The sequence below is a fragment of the Calonectris borealis genome, chromosome 1 (genome assembly GCF_964195595.1).
Source record: "Calonectris borealis chromosome 1, bCalBor7.hap1.2, whole genome shotgun sequence".
Classification (NCBI taxonomy): domain Eukaryota; kingdom Metazoa; phylum Chordata; class Aves; order Procellariiformes; family Procellariidae; genus Calonectris; species Calonectris borealis.
The window spans coordinates 201,321,339-201,341,135 of NC_134312.1; the positions used below are offsets into that span (position 1 = coordinate 201,321,339).

The 19,797-nt window shown below is 36.9% G+C and overlaps 1 protein-coding gene across 1 annotated transcript in view; it reads right to left on the reverse strand.

Moving 5' to 3' along the window:
- The window catches only part of RNF17 (ring finger protein 17), a 52,073-nt gene that overhangs the window by 24,027 nt on the left and 8,249 nt on the right, over positions 1-19,797 (reverse strand). The window contains exons 9-22 of the mRNA XM_075140003.1: positions 19,041-19,212; positions 17,629-17,705; positions 15,252-15,326; positions 13,804-14,075; positions 12,533-12,610; positions 9,727-9,888; positions 7,994-8,183; positions 7,376-7,541; positions 5,802-5,992; positions 4,577-4,715; positions 3,983-4,136; positions 3,413-3,528; positions 967-1,087; positions 110-227 (exon numbers count right to left, since the gene is read on the reverse strand). Of these exons, the coding sequence (XP_074996104.1) occupies positions 110-227; positions 967-1,087; positions 3,413-3,528; positions 3,983-4,136; positions 4,577-4,715; positions 5,802-5,992; positions 7,376-7,541; positions 7,994-8,183; positions 9,727-9,888; positions 12,533-12,610; positions 13,804-14,075; positions 15,252-15,326; positions 17,629-17,705; positions 19,041-19,212 (2,031 nt within the window). The remainder of the gene's footprint in view (positions 1-109; positions 228-966; positions 1,088-3,412; positions 3,529-3,982; positions 4,137-4,576; positions 4,716-5,801; positions 5,993-7,375; positions 7,542-7,993; positions 8,184-9,726; positions 9,889-12,532; positions 12,611-13,803; positions 14,076-15,251; positions 15,327-17,628; positions 17,706-19,040; positions 19,213-19,797) is intronic.

Genomic DNA, 19,797 nt, shown 5'->3' on the forward strand with positions numbered 1-19,797 from the left:
TCACAAATGTGGTAAATTCCAGCCACTGGAGGTGACATACTAAAGCAAGTGATTTTGTTACACAAATGCAGTATTTGTAAATACTTTAAGTTACGCACAGTGTATTTACCCAGGTATGTAGGATGCTAGGTCTTCTTTAACTAGCTGGCAGTTAATACTAAAGCTTCTTCCATGAACAGCAGAGGAGTCAAAGAGTTCAATAGATAAGATGTTATTATCTAAGATTTCTGTCAATAAATAATATAAACATAATCAGTGCCAATCAATGACAGTATAAAGACTATTTATGGTTTTGGAGACAGGGCAAATGGTGCTAGGAGACAGAATTTTGTAAAATTACATTTGATTTATAAAATAATTGATCCTGAACATCAACAATATGTAGAGGCTTAGCTTTGCACATATCTATAAAATTAACTTAAAATACACCAACAATTACAAACTATTTTTATACAAAGAAACCAACTGCTACATGTAATTTCATTTATTAGATAGGTTCCAAACCACCATTCCACAGGTGTTGAAAAATAGCTAGCTGCATATTAACAATAAATGGTATTGAAAAAAATTCCTACTAAGGCATATATGTGTTATCTGAAATTCTTTTTTTTTTTGTGATGTTTTAGAGCAGCAGCAATCACACTCCCAGCTACCAATAAAGTCAGGAAGAGTCAAGGATAGCTAGTACTTTTGGAAAACAGCCCATCTTAATAAACCAGGATATTTATATCACGTAATGCTGGTGTGGTTCATAAAAGACATAAACAGAGCTTTTGTCAGAAGTTATATCTGTTATGTCTCCTCCAATTAGTTCATGTTTAGATACTCTCACTCCAGGCTACCTGTCGCAAGTATGAACATAAGTATTTCAAATAAATACTATTTAAAATATGAAAGTGCATGTTTCTACATTTGAATTAGTTTAATAATATTTAAATATAAATTAATACACTCTTGATAGCTTACCAACAACTGAACACAGCATAAATTTATCTTCAGTCATTTCTTCAAATCTTTTCTTGGCTTCTCTGTTCCACTCATTTGCCCCTTTATAAGGCTCAATGCAAGCCAGTCTGCATCTGATTGCCTAAAGAATAACTCAAATTATATATCTACCATCACATACCAAGACTGTCTCATTACAGCCAAATCACAGCCCTCATGCAGGAGACAAGACAGCATGACCTTGGCTTCTGGTTCCACATTACCATTATCTGATTTGATTTAAGATGATCCCCCCTCCCCGCCAGCAGCTAAGCATAAACCTCAAATTCAGATACATTCTTGCTGAAATAGAAAGAGTTTTCTTCTCCTCGCCTCCCTTTATGGTTAGGCATAGAATTGGCTGCAGAGATCAGGAAAGATTACTGCAAAGGGGTGATAAAGAAAGCCTTCATCCTGTTTTGCTTATCATGATGTAATAACCCAGACTCAAAGCATCTAAGACTAACATGGCGTCATTGTAGAAGTCTGAAGGACTAAACACGGAGACACCAGAGTACCTACCATCAGAAAATTCCTGCCAGATTTTTGAAAGGTATTAATTAGGAGACATAAAAAAAGAGACACACAGGAAATCAGATGAGATTAAGTACTTCGATTAAAAGAATTTTTGTTTAGCATCTTTACTGCAAACTTTGGTGGCTACACTATGGCTCAATGTTAAATTAACTGTGAATATTATTGTTTCCTCCTTCTTGTTTATTGCACCAAAAGAAAGAAGAGTAACACAGGTGGTGGAAAAGAGAGAGAAAGTAAATAAAAACAATAGAAATAAGAATGTTCTGTGCAGATATTCTTAGGATACAGGCAGTCAGGAATACGAAAATAAGACTGACTGACAGGTCAAATAACCATTAGAAGAAAGGGCTGTGGATGACAAAACCAACACTACATTAAGCACTGCTCATTCCAGTCCAAGACTTCTGCACCACTCCAGTCCATTAAAATGCCTGCAAACTGTATTAACGGGCTGAAAAAAGTCTGACTTCTCTTGTAACAGCCTAATTAAAATCTCTTAACCAACTTACATTTGAGGCAATACGTGATCATGTGGGAAGATTTACCAATGCTTACATGCAACAGGATAGACCTGCACAAGCAACCTCACCTGTGATACTCTTACCTTCTGAATGCTTGATTTTGCAATCTTGTGTTCATTCATGTTTCAAAGAATTTTAAATCCTTAATTTTTTTTTTTTAATAGAAAAGATTTGAAACCATAGCAACACTTAAGCACAAGCCTGCTGATCTTTCTATTACTTGCATTAAAATTAATAGCAACAGGAAGTAATCTCTTACACAAACTTCAAGTGTAAATACCTTGCCAGAGTGTTTCACCATAACCTATATATGGTATACAATGCTGAAATTTGAGAATAACTGATGGGTTCAAGTTTTGTTAGACCATTATATCCACAATTCTTCAGCCCCTTCTCTTTTATCTTCGAAGTGAGGAGGCCTAGTAGTATGTGCTCAAGAGCTGACAAATTCTCAAGGATTTTTCTGAGGATTTATATGTGGTCAATAACAAGCAATCAACTGGAACAATGGGATAACACACATCAAAAATCCCAACACCCTCATTCTTTAGCTGTTCTGATCTGAAGCATTAAGACACTGCAACTGCAAGAACATTTTGCCATTTTCAGAATGTTTCCTCTCCCTTGCTGGCAAAAAAGGCTCAATTATTTTGGCTGAAACTTTGCCCAGAAACATCTGTTCAAAATATAAACAATTAAATTCTATTTTCAGTAAAAGATGGCTGGTCAACCTTAGTTACAACAATCACTACTTCTGGTGCCTACAACTGGCTCAAAAACCCCTATCAACATACGAAGTTTTAAAGTTCAGCATAATTATGATTGGCAACCAGAACTATTGAATAAACAGCTGAAGAAAAAGAATTATTTACTACTTATGTGCCTTTTTTATTTGACAGAAATACTTTGCCATTTTCTTTCCCACTCAGTTCTTCTCCTTGTCAGAAGGAGGAAACTCCTACAATACCTAAAGTTAGGAAAATACCAAACTTTAAATGCCAAAACCATAAAAATATAATTTTTAAAAAAGCCCATTGTTAGATCATTATTTGAAAATGAAGGAATGTAAAAATTAACTCGGCTTATTATGGAGTAAAAGAAGGTATTTGAATTAAACACACACACACAATGTATATAAACCTCCTCACTGCAAGGTAAGTTTTCATTTAAAACTGAATGATACAAAAAAAATAAAGAGTTTTCAATGTGCACCCAAAACATATTACGTAAGTCATGTCATAAACCCATGTGAAAACGAACTTGCTTAACATTTTATTTACTTCAGAATGTTAACAATGCTCTCTTTCCCCTTCCATCCATTGAGATTCTGTTAATTTTGAGTGTTTAAATCCAGGCAAGCACTAATTTACCTTTTCTGGAAGGCTCAGAAACTCCTTTTTCACTCTGCGTATGTCTTTAAGAGTTAAGTTAGCAATGTTGCCAAAGTCAACATATTTTACCATAACTTCTTGACGACTTGGCAGCCCTTCAAGGAAAAGCAACCCAAGTTATTAAAACAAAAAATGAGTATCTGATACAGGTTAAAGCACCAGAATTCGGTGCTTTATAGTTCAAAAACTAAATTCTTGAAGAACCAGCTCTTTTGGATTCCTGAAATAACAGAGTTAGCATTTTGGTCGTTTTGAAACATTATTTAAAATAATTATAGAATAGAATTTCAATAATATATAGAAAATCAAGTATACCGCTTCTCTCTATTTAAAAAAAAAAAGATGTATAAAACTAACTCCACTAATCGCAAAAGAATGTAACATGTACTAGTGCTACTGACGTTATGAACCTACCTGTTAGTATAAGAATGCCTAGTAAAAATAATGCCATTTCTTTTTTGTTACTATTCATATCCAGTATGTGACTCCAATCTAGTACGACGTCTGATTTTGCAACCTAGCATTAGAGTGAAAGAATCAATACTTCACCTATAATCTGTGCTCTGTACCAATTCCCATCTTTCTGTTTTGCAATACAGGCTTGGCCTTCAACTGGGCAGACAATTTCCAAGTTTTTCCCATACTCATGTTTATACACCTCCTGAATTTTCTTTGGAAGAGCTAAAGAATCCAGGCTATCTCTCTAAAATAAGAAAAACAAAACAGACATACAGACCAGATGGTCTCATTTTTTTTTTTTAAATGGCATTTTTGCTCTTTTAAGGGCCATTTTTCTAGTAGTGTACTTCCTAGTCTTCCCCCCATAATAAACGGTGGCTATGAATACGTAAAGTGAATTAAAGGGCCTAACAATTGTTGAATATTGTCCAATCACCACTCTATACAGTAAACCACTACATACCCACATAGGAATTAACCATGTAACAAAACTGACAAAAAAATGTTAACTTTTTGGAATTCTAAGAATTCCTGGAATTAATCTAGGATTAATCTAGGAATCCTACAACTGGTAACAAGTGACAGAAGTTAATGGAAATTGTAGCTTATTTAATGTGGAAAGTAGCTTAACATTAAAATGTTTGTTCGGCATTTTATTTAAAAAGACCTTATTTCAAAACTTACCAACTGGAGATAGAAATCACTTGGACTATTAATGTGGCAAACTACAACAGAGACTTCTTCTCTTTCTTGTGGAATCTTAGGTGGACTATACTGCAAGATGGTATTATTTTCTAACTGACTGGGAAGCTGTGATCTAAACCTAAGGTAAACAAAATGAAATTCTGAATAAATTCTGTCAAAATTAACTGAGAAGGAACCCTTTTATATTAAAATGTCAAGTTTCCCATAAAAAACACAAAATGGTCTTATAAAAATAACTTGATTCATGTTTTTATGAATAGCTTGAACTTTCCTTCTTGCAGTTGGTGTAGCCAATTCTTTCTAATGCTTCTCCCATCACAAATATAACGTACGAAGAATGATATATGGCAGCTGGCTCCTAATAAGATTTTGTTATTTGGGATGCAGTAGTGTACATTTAAATTGTGGGGAAAAAAAAAAAGTAATAGGCTAGAATCCACTACATTGACAAAACCAGTTTTTTTTAGATTTCCGTTTCCACACTTATGAGAAAAAAGCAATTGCCTGAGGAACACAGATGCAGTAAAACATTACCTCCCACTGTTCTCACCATAACTAGTTATGCTCAAATATAAACAAAGACCTTTCTCTATGTGCAGCAAAATGAACCATAATTTCCTACAGATTTGCATGCCATACATCAAAACGCTCATGTTGTTCTCTATCTCCTGCCTCTTCCACTGGTCCCTCCAAAGCAGCTCTCCTCTGTCCTAATGCCAACACCAAGCTCCCCGTTATGCCCCACTGTTGTTTCTCCTATTCGTTGTGCTACATGCATCACGTCACGTGGCTGGTTCAGATGTGCTGACTAGCCTGCCACTGCCTACCAGCCAAATCAAACAGATACAAAGTTGATTTCTGTACGTTTTTCTGTCCGTGGTAGACACTAAGAGCTTCTCCTTTCACCCCCTTGTTGTTCAAACTTGTACAGAAATTTAACTTTTGTCATTTTCTAAAATAAAGTTCATTATCCAAATAAAGCGCTAACTAGTGCAAATGAGTATGCCACAGTGCTTATTAGTGAAGGTGAAAAAAGGCAATCAACAGATTTCCTAAACAGATTTGCTGAAGATTAATACACCACACATTAATATACCAAACACTGCAAAAACAACTTGCTTGGTTGCTTGGTAAACTTCACTTTATAAGTATTATGCCGTTATCATTTATGGCATAGGAGCATAAACTAAAGGAAAACACATACCTTGCCAAGTCTAAAAAAACTAATGCATCCTTGAGAGACACTGGCATGTTATTGCTTATTTTATTAAATGGAGGTTTTTTCAAATCCACAATGAGAACACCATCCTCTTCTCTAAATATGGTCATTAAAACAACTTTATTATTTACCATTCCTAAAAATTTCATCTTTGCTTCCTCCCTCCAACCTTCACTCTGTGTTAGGAAGAAACAAAAAGTTACTGAAGACATCAGAGCATGTAAAAACAAAAAATACAAACAGTAATTAAAAATAAAATAAAATAAAATAGAAGCAAGGAAGGGAGCACAGATGCATCTGAACAGATGAAATACTGAACACACTATTACACTGTCTAGTCCATAGCCAGGACAGCACTAAACAGTATTCTTCTATGATGGATTTTTAAGTGGTTTTAACTGTATAAAACTGAATCAGATCAAAGGGCTGCAGTTTCCACCACACTTCTTTTAAAGATTCAAGATTTCATCCCCCCTAATTGTTCTGATAGATAAACTATAATTGTTATATGCTGTTTCATCTCATGAATTACATTTCTGCTCTCCCAATTTGTTTGAAAGTTTATTCTAATCTTTTTGTGTCTTTATGCAAATGTACAACAGAGTTTGGTCAAATTACACATTCCGCCTCTCCACAACATCCTTCTTGACATTTTATCTACCTTGAAAAAGCCTGTCTGAATTTATTTCTCTTGGATCAAGTTAATCCATTTCTCATTTGATACTGCAAATCTATGCTTTTTAGGTGTGAAAAAAATGAACGCACATACAAGGAAGGCATTTTACCCATTTTAAATCTGTGAAAATTGTTCCAGACCTTTCCTATTTAAAGCTATTTCAGACAACATCAGTCTAGTAAAAAAAAATCAAAACAAACCAGCAGTTATACTGTCAGAAATGCACAGCTGCATTGGACATAGTTCATTCCCATGTGAATGTGGCAAAAATAAAGCAAGCCTAATAAATAAGTGAATATTGAAGAAAATAATGGTGCAATATATGTCCTTTTTCTAAGGGAATAAAGGCTGACAGTACTTTATTTGTTGTTATACTGAAAGAGAACAAGCAACACTTTTCAATATGTGGCAAAAAAATTTAAGTAACAAAGGACAATCCCCGAAAAGATTCTCTTAAGAATTCTGAAGACATTTCTTCTCTGTTTGGATGATTTTTGAAAGTTACTACTTGCATAAAGTTATCAGACAGACATGAAATAAGAAAATCAGCTCTGTAATTTGTTTTTAAGTTTGACAAAAGAACATGTCTAGAGTAAGAGTAGTGAGATTTAAGCCTGAAATATGTATTTGTAAACCCAGAGGCTGTTTAAGACAGGCTGCTATAAGCTCTTTTCCTTTCCAGTGAAAGCAATGCAACCTATCTTTTTACAAGAGATGATTTAACTTTTTTTTTTAAAAATAAAATATACCCTATACTCCCCTCAAGTTTCCTTCTGTTTATACTGGAATAAGATCATTTTTAAGTTATGTATTTAAGTTTTTCAATATAAATCTTAGGAAGAAAAAAAAATCTCCTGAAATAGTACAAACAGCTTTTACTTACTGCATTTTTGGGAACAACATCCTTCAGCGAACACCGTACTGCTAAAGGAGGAACAGCTGCAAGTTCTGCCTCAATATGCTGATCAGGCTTCCTTACAAACAAACAAATGTCATCTGTTTCAATAGTTTGCAGAGTAGCAGGTTCAGGCCTTTCAGCAGGAGCATATCTATTGTCAATGGGAATAAAAGCAGTACTAGGTTAAAAGAAAAGCAAAAAAACCCCAACACCAAAAAACCCCCAAAACCAAACCCCAGACTTAAAATAAAGGTTATGATTGCAATAATTGCCATAATGTCATGTCATTGAAACAAAACTAGAAAGTCTCAATGAAATGCATTTCTTTTTTTTTTTTTTGAACATTGAGGACTCATATGTTCCTCTTTTGCAATGCAAGTTTAAGTTAAACATTTTAACATGTGAAGGCTTGTACATTTCTGTACTTACATACACTGCCACTTTTCCTGTGGGAAATACCTACATACAGACCCTTAGTGTCATTTGGATATCTGGTTATCTGCTTGTGTGAAGCTGATGGAGGACTTGTTTCTTAGTAGAGATCCTCTTGAGTAACAACAGTCAAGGACAATTGCAGACAAAAACCTCTCTCTGTAAACATACCCTGAGAAAATTAGAACTACAGAGCTCCCAAAATCAATCAGGAATACTTCCAGCAGTGCAATATCACAAACTTTGTATCTTATTGGACCACAAGGCTTCCTCTCATTTTTACGTTTTAGGGGAATTAGTTCAGTGATAGTTCCACGGCACCACATTTCCATTTCCTTACTCTTAATAAAAGTTCTAGCACCTATACGGAAGCAAATAAAAAAAAGACAGACTAAATTCAGTATTTGTAGATATTTCACACTGGAAGTATTATTACAGTTCTGCATAATGTTCCATTGTTGCCTGTCTTCCACACAGGTAGTAAGAGTGCTACTGCTAAAATAAAGACACAAAGACATTAAAAACCTTGTCTCGATAGCCACCAGAAGTTTTCTCCCCACACTCATTTCATAGAATCATAGAATCATTAAGGTTGGAAAAGACCTCTAAGATCATCGAGTCCAACCATCAACCCAACACCACCGTGCTCACTAAACCACGTCCCTAAGCGCCTCATCTGCACGTCTTTTAAATACTTCCAGGGATGGTGACTCAACCACCTCCCTGGGCAGCCTGTTCCAAGGCCTGACCACTCTTTCAGTAAAGAAATTTCTCCTAATGTCCAATCTAAACCTCCCTCGGCGCAACTTGAGGCCATTTCCTCTTGTCCTGTCACTAGTTACTTGGCAGAAGAGACCAACACCCACCTCGCTACAACCTCCTTTCAGGTAGTTGTAGAGCGCGATGAGGTCTCCCCTCAGCCTCCTCTTCTCCAGGCTAAACAACCCCAGTTCCCTCAGCCGCCCCTCATAAGACTTGTGCTCCAGGCCCTTCACCAGCTTCGTTGCCCTTCTCTGGACACGCTCCAGCACCTCCATGTCCTTCTTGTAGTGAGGGGCCCAAAACTGAACACAGTATTCGAGGTGCGGCCTCACCAGTGCCGAGTACAGAGGCACGATCACCTCCCTACTCCTGCTGGCCACGCTATTTCTGATACAGGCCAGGATGCCATTGGCCTTCTTGGCCACAATGTCTGTACGGCTAGAAGGTATTTGGCTTGTTTTAAGAAGTAATTTCTGGCAAACTTTCTATACCTCTTAGTAAAGTGGCAAAAAACGATTGAAGTTGAGGGCTATTACATACTTTTTATCAGTTCTCTAAACACCTTCTAGAAGCGAGTAACACTGTCAACATGTGGGCTAGAAAAGAATTTTAATGATTTAGCAATGTATTACTGTCTTTCACCTTTACTTCCAGAGTGGTTTCTATCCAGTTAGTGAACTTTAAAAAAAAATCATCTATCCACTCGAAGGGAATGTTGCTTGCATAAGAGAAAGCTGATTTACTGAAGCAATGAAAGAACTAGGCTAGTCATTAAAATCAATATACTGAAAAAACTATCAGTTACCAATTACCACCTAATGCTGGCAAACATTAAGTTTACAGCCAGGTGTTTCAACTGCTGGTTACTCTAAGCACTCAATTTGTTGAGGTTAAGAAGAACCGTCTTTTTTACTTCTACCGTTTTCGTTTACATGATTTAATAAAAGTCTACTTTACCAAACAATGTGTACAATGTTTCCCAAAAAGCATTAATTGTAGATTCCAGAACATATAAGGACTACTTTACTATTGGGGGTGGGGGGTAGAAGGCAGGAGAGAGAAGAAAAAAAGCATATTATACTGAGGAAGACATACTGCAAGTATTTTAAGCTAATGTAGACCTTTAGAAATTAGTAATTTACCTAGTTCCAAAACATCTGAAGGCAAGAGATATGAACTCTTATTACAACAAAAGTTTTTCAATTTCTTCTCCAAAACCCCTGCTTCTTTCTTCTGTGAGTATCTCCGAATATAGAAGTGGCATGGATTTATAACATGGCTCACAAACACTAGTTCTGTCGAACCTGAGTAAGACATAAAACAGATTATCACTCTCCAAGTGACTCCAACAGATATTATTAGACATGTTATTAGGTTTATGTTGCATTAATCATGATAACGTTACCTCAAATAGCTTTAAATCTGAAAAGTCTGCTCACACTTGTTTCAAACTAGTTACCATGTTTGCTTTCTGATTAAATCTGCGCTTTTGAACCACCTCCCTTATACTACCCTGTAAAACAAAAGGCTGTCTCACTGCTTATGAAGTGGTAGTCTGAATTTAAGTAAGTAATTCAGAGTTTGTATTCCCTTTATTTAACAGAGAAATAGGAAGCTTCTAGAAAGCAAATTAGAGAGATTAAGACTCCTACCTTTAAGGTAGGTGTGCTGAGCACTTTTGTATAGTCATTCCGTGATAATGCATGAAGATCAAGGAATGGCCTAAACCTAGCCAACCTAGCTATCTAAGACAGTACTTCTGACTAAGCATCCAAATCCTTTGTACTGCAGGCACCTCCCTTGATTTGGGATCCAAAATGCAGGTTTCTCTTTCTGAAGCTACTCACCAAAGGTGGTGGATGGGTCAGAAGGTTTTAGAAGCCCAGCAACTCAATTCCTACAAGAGTATTTTACACCACAAAAGAGCGGATAGCATCATCTAGATCTAATGCCACCTGCGTGACTGATCAGGGCACAGGAACAGATAGATTTGCAGCATCCTAGAGCCCTGCAACCTCTGTGCCCATCTCTGAACTATAACTGATCGTGGGCAAAAGACGGTACAAAGAATCTGGCATTTGAAACATTCTGAGCATGTACACAGGACTGTGCTTGGAAGTTTAGGAAATGCAATGTCCAGAACAGATGCAAGATTACTCTTGGGCATTTCCAGTGGAAAAGACGGTATCCGAGTAAAGAGTCTGAACATCTTGAAAGATTTCAGCTATAGGTACACTAACTCTTCTGGATCACCCTTGGTCACCATCTCCAAGCATGTGATGAGTCAGCTAGCTTATCTTAAGTAGATCAGGAAAATTATGTATTAACAGTCACTTCACTAGATCAGTGGAGGCTGATACCTCCAGCCAAAAACAGTAACAGGAGCTGGGCCAGTTCTGGGTCACTAGAGCCAGATGGATCAGGAAGAGATTTCTTCAAGCTGTTTGAATATGTTCCTTAAACTAAATGAAACAAAAAATCCCAACAAACCACAGCTGCCTGAAAAGGATTTGAAAAATTTATCAAACATTATTCGTCTGATAACTAACCCTACTAGCAGGAGAGAATGAAAAATTCTTTATATGAAACTTCAAATTATGCTTCCCATAATCCAAAAAGATCCAGTATTGCACAAAATATAGATTTTAACATATTACTGATAAAAACCATCAGGTAACTCTGTGATCATTTAATCTCTTAAGATCTTGTTCTCCTAGCATGTATGTGAGAGAGACTAAAATTTAAGTGTCTGATAAGGCTCAAACATCATACAACTGTGATAGTTGTGAGGTGTTTCTCTCTCCATGTAAATTCTTTGATGTCTAATAAAGGGTGAGCACACGCTACACTAACTTCAGTATGGGCATTAGGAGAATTTCTCTGCGAACTACTTATTTCCACAGAATTTGTTATGGATTTAAATGGCTCAAATTCCCTAATACTCTTGTCAAGTCTCATTAAGAGCAGCCAGTGAATTCACAAGTTATTGGACATGAAATTGCTAGGGGAAAGTGCATTTATATAACTCTGAGGTTAAAAAAAAAAAAGAAAGGGAAAAAAACTAAAACAAAAAAACCCGAACAAAAAACCCAAACCAAACCAAACAATGCAATTTCCTTAATCTTTTTTCTTCACTAATATTATTTTGTATCCTAGATTAAGGCACATCTTTTTGCAGCAGTGCTTCTTCCTCTGTCAACTTCCTAGATCAGTTTCTTTCTTTCCCAATACTGCAATGTCTACTCTTCAACTTTTATTACCGTTTACACTCAACAATGAACAAAGCTCAAAGGACCACACAAACTGTGCCTACAGAATTTTTGAATGAAGTAACTTATTTCCTCAATTTGCTCTCTGTTTCGTACATTTATCTGTTCACTCATAATTCAGAAAACCAAACATAGATAGAAGGAGAATAAAACAACAGTTCAAAATTCAGTATATAAACTACAGACCTAAGAAATGGGTCCCACTGTTCACAGCAAACACTGCTGTCATTATGTCAAATATCTGCCAGGTGTGAACAAACACTGGCGATGTTGAGTTTCTGAAAGTTGCTTGGGACTTCTTGTATTGCATCTTCCAACTAAGTGGTTTTATGGTAAATCTTAAAAGACAGTATAGTCTTTACATTAGCAAGGAGAGCAGACCAGGGAGTGTTTTTGCAGAGCAAAACTGCTGGTGCTAAGAATGACTGCAAGCACCTCCCAGACTAGTTTTAACTGAAAGGAAATCAATTCATGTGCCCCAAGTCTGCTCTTAATGTGAGCAAAGACATGCTAACTGGGGTCAGTTAGGAGATCTGCTTCCTAGTATATTCCTGATCCCAACTTAGAATGCTAATGTCTGTGTCCAACTCTCCAATAAATTCCAGTGTTTGCTCTCACGCCTTAGAGGATGGGTCCCTTCTATAAACGAAACCATTTACCGGATAGGAAAACCACTAACCAGCTTTGTGTTGAAAAGGTGGTTCCTTCTTGAAGAGTTTCTTCCTCTGTTCATCAGCATGATATTCTATGGGAAACTCTGTTTGTTTATTGTTTTAGGAGAAAAGTTTAATGAATTAGGTTAGTTAAGTATTTATACATATGTAATAAAGCAGTAAACACAGTAAAGAGAACTTACATGTACTGTAAGGGTACTGCAAAGGCAAAAATTCTCATATCTGATGTGACTGAAACAGATGCACACACAGGGACTATGTGCACATGGCCAGCCCACACGCTAATTCCAAGATTACAAAACTATAATTAAAATTCTTAGATTCAAGACACGCAAAACTCATATAACTGCAGTTTGAAGGAATTTTGTTCTGACAAGAGTTTTGTGAAGTCCACTGGGATTCTGGAATATGCTATTTTAGACAGTCGTGCCCAAGCTCTGAAATTTACCTCACCTTGATCAGCTATATGCTACCACAATTACTCTCGCATACCACCGCTGTCCTCTCCCTATCCTCCCCAAGCATTACTAATCATAGGGATTTTCCGGGTATGTTGTGGACACAGAACACTCTGACGTTAAGCATCTTAATTATACTGTGGGAAACACCTATCTATTCCCCCTCTATTATCTAACTGGAATTTCCATATTCCAACTTGTTCCTAACGCCTTCAGCCCTATCCCTGAGCGCCTCCTGGACACCAGCTTGGTAGGCTCTGCTGGACTTGCTCCAGTGTGACAGTGACTTTCAGTACTGCAGGGTCCAAAAGTGGACACAGTACTCCAGATTCAGTCTCGCAAGAGCCTAATAGAGGGGAAGGATCACTTCCTGGACCTATTAGCTACACTCTTACTAATACAGTCCAGGGAAAACCTGACAAGCCGAAGAACTTAATTGTTATTGCCAGTTAACGTAGGCCCTGGGAGAAGATTCAGGAAGCCAAGGGAACTGCCAGAGAAGCATCCTCCAGGAGCCAGTGTCAGAAACTCTGAGGGGGACTGTAATCACTAAAAGTCAAAGAGAATCATCCAGGCAGACACAGGAAATTATGACCCCTCTTTGAGAGAACTTGTGAGAAACTTTTGACTAAGCTAAGCTGAAGGAGGACAAAAAACAAACGATGCTAGCTCAAAGGAAGATAAAATGAAAGACAGACATCATTAAAGAATTCATATGAGCCGAGTACAACTACAAACACACAACATAATACAAAACACATAAATAACATCATGGTCAACAATGGAACACTGAAAGCATCAGGTATTAAGCAACTTACTTTCCAGGTCATCTTCAAATATTTCTTCTATTATGACATCAGGGCTGGATGGAGACTTAGGTAAAGCAGGAATACTCTGATGACGTACCATAGGAAGTGTTTCTTGTACTTGAGTATTTTTCACTTCTTTGTGAACACTAAGTTTATTTGCATGAGCCTTTATTTTACTTTCTCTGCTAAGTGCTGGAAACATATTCTCTACAGGTGATTGAGTATTGCAGCTTGGCATTTCTTCGTCATCAAGGATAAGAGGGTGTTGTCCACTATCTTCACTATATTTGGGAAAACATTTATTTGGAGACAAATTAATATAATCCAGTCTGTTTTCAGAAAAGCACGCGAGTCAAAGCAGAGGTTTTATTAAGAACATATCACTGTGTTAAGAAAACACCTTGTAAGAGCTGGTTGAAATAAACTGTTATGTTTTTGAACACCAAGACAAAAAAAACAGTAACATGATTTCTGAAACCTAAAAAGGATTGGCACAGAAATGGCATATATTCTTGGGCACAGCTCAGTAGAAGAGCTACCCCTGCTTAAATGATCAAACTGAGACCACAGGTACAAATACAAATTATTTGAAAAAAGTTTTAATAATGTGATAGATGGTTCATGTTAAAAAGAACAGGCATGTCAGATGCTTTTGTACTAACAGTTACTCTTCACTGTAATCTGCAGGATTTTCAAATATTACAGTATGCAATAAGCCTTTTTTAACATAACCAGTGCTAACTACAATGGCCCTAACAGCAACTCCATTTCATTTTCTCAAGTTCTTGTCAAAGACTGCGGGGAAAAATAAATAAAGGGAACTAATAAAATAAAAGCAATTGTAATTTTTAAAATAAAAGTCAGGTTTTTTCTGGTTCAAGTTCATCTTAAACAATTTTTTCTGGCATTTGACACAATCAGTATTTAGACTGTGAAGTGGAAATACTATAAATTTCAGTATTTGCTGTTGATTTTAGAGATTTATTTACACTTATAAGAAGTAATTTTCATATGCTGAAATGATAGACATCTCTATTACGTGTACTATGAATGCATAGATGTGGTGCTTAAGGACATGATTTAGTGGTGGACTTGGCAGTGTTAGGTTTATGGTTGGACTCAATGATCTGAAAGATCTTTTCCAACCTAAATGATTCTATGATTGTATCATTAAATGCCTGCCAAAGCTGAAAAGCACACAGCATAAAAAAATCTTGATAACTTAAGTGATACAGTGAAATATAGTTGGGTGAAACACAATTAAAACTGAAGTGTCAGAACTGAAACACTAACTGGATTAACTGGAATGCTGACTGAAATACCAGCATCTGAAGTTTTGCTTTGTTTCATTACACAGATTTTTTTTTTTTTTTTTAATTTATTCTCCAAGAAATATTTAACCATTAAAAGAACAGGTAAGCTACTGTACCTATCCTCTTTATTAAAAAAATACTTACTGCCCTGTTGTTCCCCATTCAATCTTGCCCAAATTTTTTAACAAAGATGTAATCTCATCAGTGTTTACGAAGAATCTCGAGAGAAGAAACATTACAGAAGGTGACATCAATACCTAAATCACTCTGACAGTTTGAGATGTATGCTATTTTTCAGCACAATATTCATGGAGGGGCAAAATAAGAGATAAGTTACCTACTCCAGTTTCATTCTTCACTCCGATTGACAACAGATTTGGTTGCTCATTTATCTCCACATTCATACTTAAAAACTCTCTTGCTTTTTGCTTTCTCTCTCTCTCATGCAGAGTACTCCAACATTCACTTAACTGAGTTTTCATATCTACACCCAGTTTAGTTCAGTAAATTATTCTACACGGAGAAGAAGAATTCTCCAACAGCCCTGAAGAACAACCATAACTGAAGTCCAAAATGTATGTTCTTTTTGTTCTGTTTATTGTTACACTAATAAACAGCTGTTTCCTTTACTGATGAAAGCTAGCGAAATCTTTTAAGTACTTTTACAGCTAGGCTAACAGAACTGTAAATATAACTTCATTCAATCAAATCCTTAGCTTTGCTGTCCAGTTATAATGAACAATTTGTGAAAACTGAAGTGTAAGCAGTATTGAACACCCCATCTCTTCTTCTCCCCTCCCGCCCCTTCAGGAACATATCTACCCTTTATTCTACAGTATTTTATGTCTACAGAATGTGCCTCAACTCCAATGCACCTCCTAGCTGCGATTTTTTCACCTTTGGTGTTATTTTGAAGCGGCACCAGCATGTGAGGCCTTTATACTCATCCTTCATCAGATCTCCGTTTTCCCCTGTTTTGTTCAAGTTCTTAAAAGGTCTTCTAAGGCAAACAAATTTATTTTGTCATGTTTTAGCTTTCTTCTAGGTTGAGAGAGTTTGCCATTGTGCATTTAAATAGGCATCTCTGAAATTCTCATTCACCACTGACGTTATCTTCAAAACAGGCCCTACCTACCAAGTCACTAAGTTTACTAAAAGATGATTTTAAAGATTCCTTTATCCATATTCTAATGACTCAACTAACATATGACAGGAGGAGTCATAATTTTTGTCAAGCATTGGAACAGGCTGCCCAGGGAAGTGGTTGAGTCACCATCCCTGGAAGCATTCGGCTGAGAGAGCTGGGGTTGTTTAGACTGGAGAAGAGAAGGCTTCAGGGAGACCTTATGGCAGCCTTTCAATACTTACAGGGGGCTTGTAAGAAAGATGGGGACAGACTTTTTAGTAGGGCCTGTAGCGATAGGACAGGGGGTAATGGTTTTAAACTAAGAGGGTAGATTCACACTAGATAGAAGGAAGAAATTTTTTATGATGAGGGTGGTAAAACACTAGCACAGGTTGCCCAGAGAGGTGGTAGATGCCCCATCCCTGGGAACATTCAAGGTCAGGTTAGATGGGGCTTTGAGCAACCTGATCTAGTTGAAGATGTTCCTGCTCATGGCAGGGGGTTGGACTAGATGACCTTTAAAGGTCCCTTCCAACCCAAACTATTCTATGATTTAAAAGACGTGCAGACATGACACTTAGGGACATGGTTTAGTGGTGGATTTGGTAGTGTTAGGTTAACAGTTGGACTCGGATGATCTTAAGGGTCTTTTCCTACCTAAATGATTCCATGATAATTTTTCACACTTTGCATGCAAGTTATCAACTTGATTACAACAGTCAGAATCTGATGGCACACAACCACTCTATTCCCCAATGTGGTTCCAAGTCCTGAAATATAATGGGATCCCCAAGATGTTCCAACCTAACACCATCTTCGTTCTGTCCCTCCTTCATTGCTCCTGAATGTGGTCTTTATACACTAGGATTACAGTACTCTGACCAGTCTTATAACCAAGCTGCATCGGCTCAGCTGTACCACAGCCATGACACATTTTCTTGCTCATTTCTGGTATAGAAATCGTATTTGTCACTTCCAATGAGAGCAACACAGTAATTTTCCACAAATTTCTTCTTAGACATCAGTGCCCCAAAAAGCATTTAAGTCTTTCCTGAAGGCAAGAAATGGATTCATTTTTCAAAAAATAATTAAGCTGTTATTTCCCTCATTTTTTTCTACTTGGAAGGAGAGGAAATTTGAAAGTGGCAGAAGTCTGTCAAGAATTTTTAAAATGCATATATATTTGTTTACACAGCAGCAAATTGTACGTGCTTTCTCCCCGATGCCTCAGATGAAGGCTACTGTGCATTGTTACTGATGAGTTTATACACATCTGAACTAGGGGTTTTTCAGTAAAATGCAAGTGAAGCAGCTGTGCTGTTTAACTGTTATCGTAATTAAGATAACCAGCCCATCCATCTACCTCCCAATATACCTCCCACGCCAATCATTTACCTTGAAGATATTTTTTCCTTCAAACTATTCACTCTTGAGAGCTCAGCCTCAATCGGCAACTTTAAATTATAAATAACCTGAAATTAAGAAGTACAGTCTTAGCTTCTATTATACAAAAAGCAGATTATACAGGTACCTATTATCTACATGACAAAGCCAGAGTATGACATCTTTAACTTTACCTCCTTAACAGCCAATAGCCAATGCCTTCTTACACTGCTAAGACCTAATGGTTGGGGATTTTGTAATGTTAGCATGTAAATAGAAGCAGGAGTCAGATTCTCCTTTTGTATGAACATCTATTGAGAAGGCGACTTCTAATTAAGAAGGTAAGCCTATGGGAGGACAGTGGCAGGTGCCAGCTCCCAACAGTCACACTGGACAAGATGGAGGCAAATGACAGAAAAAAGGAGGGAATCAGACTTCTTTTCTGGGTCAGATGAGAAAGACTAAGTTTCTTCATAAGGAAAGTGACAACGGGATGCAGGGAACATGACAATCTAAAAGTCACTCTACACACTAATGAGACCAGTTATTAATTATTTTTCTCAACACAAGGACTACAAAGGCTCCAAATGAAATAACTGGGTAGCACATTTAGAAGGAACAGAGGGAGCTCTTTTATAAAAAACACCTCATTTTAAATATTAAAATGTGGAACTCACTGCCGCTCATATGAATACATACATACACACTGCCACAAGCATTATGAAGACATTCAAGGAAGTGTTACACAAGCCTATGACGCAATGAGGTAATTACTCAGTGTAATGACCCTGATGTATCCCAGTGATTATAAAATCCTTAACCTTCAACCTCCTATAGTCACTAAATGCCCAGGTTCTTAGATTCTTCCTCCAAGCATCTTTTTTTCTCTGTTGCCAGACAGGAGACTTCACAGGACAAACCTTTGGTCTGATACAGTACGGCAGGTAGTGTGGGTTTCTATGAACAGCAGATATGATGGGGAGGAAGAATGGACGTAAAAGCCTGGGACCAAGAGGATCAGGAGGGCGTGGCTATTAATCCTGGAGTAGTTCATTGAGAAGGTTGGAAAGCTCTGGAATGGGAAAGGCTTGAGAGACTTCTAAAGTGCTGAAAAGACTGCCCTTTCACTTATCAGTACTGTGTCACAGTTTTCCTGTCCTCCCCCTCCGTTTGCTGTTTCAGATAGCAAGCTCTTTGAGGCAAGGACCATCTTTTTTGTTTCACATCAGTCACCAGACCCTAATTTGTGACTAAGACCAAATATAAACTGGGTGTGTGTGTGCAGAGGTGGGGTGAGAATACATTACTGCAAAAGTCTCAACACTGAAGTCAGCAAACTGAAAGACAGATCACAGACACTTTCAATTCAAATTTGAATGTATTCATTAAAAAGAAATTATTTCACAGTGCAAGAATGTAACTACCTGAGCGAGATGACAATAGGTTCTTACAGAAGGTGTAATTTTTAATTCTTTTGCAATCCTAATGGCACCAATCAAGCACTTTTTCTTCTCTTCAATGACTTCCTTAGCTTTTGCAATACCAGCAAAATGCTGGTTGATGCTTTTCACTAATTCTGCATGCAACTTCCTTTTCCTGTATTAAAAACATTGCTTTTTAGAATTGAGTAAATACTCAGCTGTACAGATTCAATACCACACTGCACAGTATTGCAGAACATTTACATTGCAGTTATACCACAATAAAAAGTAGAAGTATCATTTTCCTCAATGACTGAAAAGTGGAAAGCATGGAAAACCCACTTAATAATCAGAGGAACCACAAAAGTTAAGTTTCACACTGAAAAGCCACTTCATTTGGAGAAACTTTTTTTTTATTAAATGTTTAAAACACTCTTCCATTCAAGCCTCTTGATATTTCCATACACATCCAACTGAAAACTAAACAGTTGGATTTTGCAATTCAGTCTATTAGGATACCAGGTCCTCTTCTCACAGGCTCTTCTGGAATCCTAAGCTTTGACACCCTCCCTCCCTCCCTCAATCTGAAGATACAAATATTTTTGAAAATGAAGAAATAAAGTGTCCTTGGGCTTCTATCAGCTCGAAAATTTGCAGAAAGTCAATTTTTAAAAAAGTTATCTTGCTGTTAAACTGATCATCCACTAACAGCAATACCAAAAAACCCTCATAATTGAGCTATTTCAGAAAACTAACATCA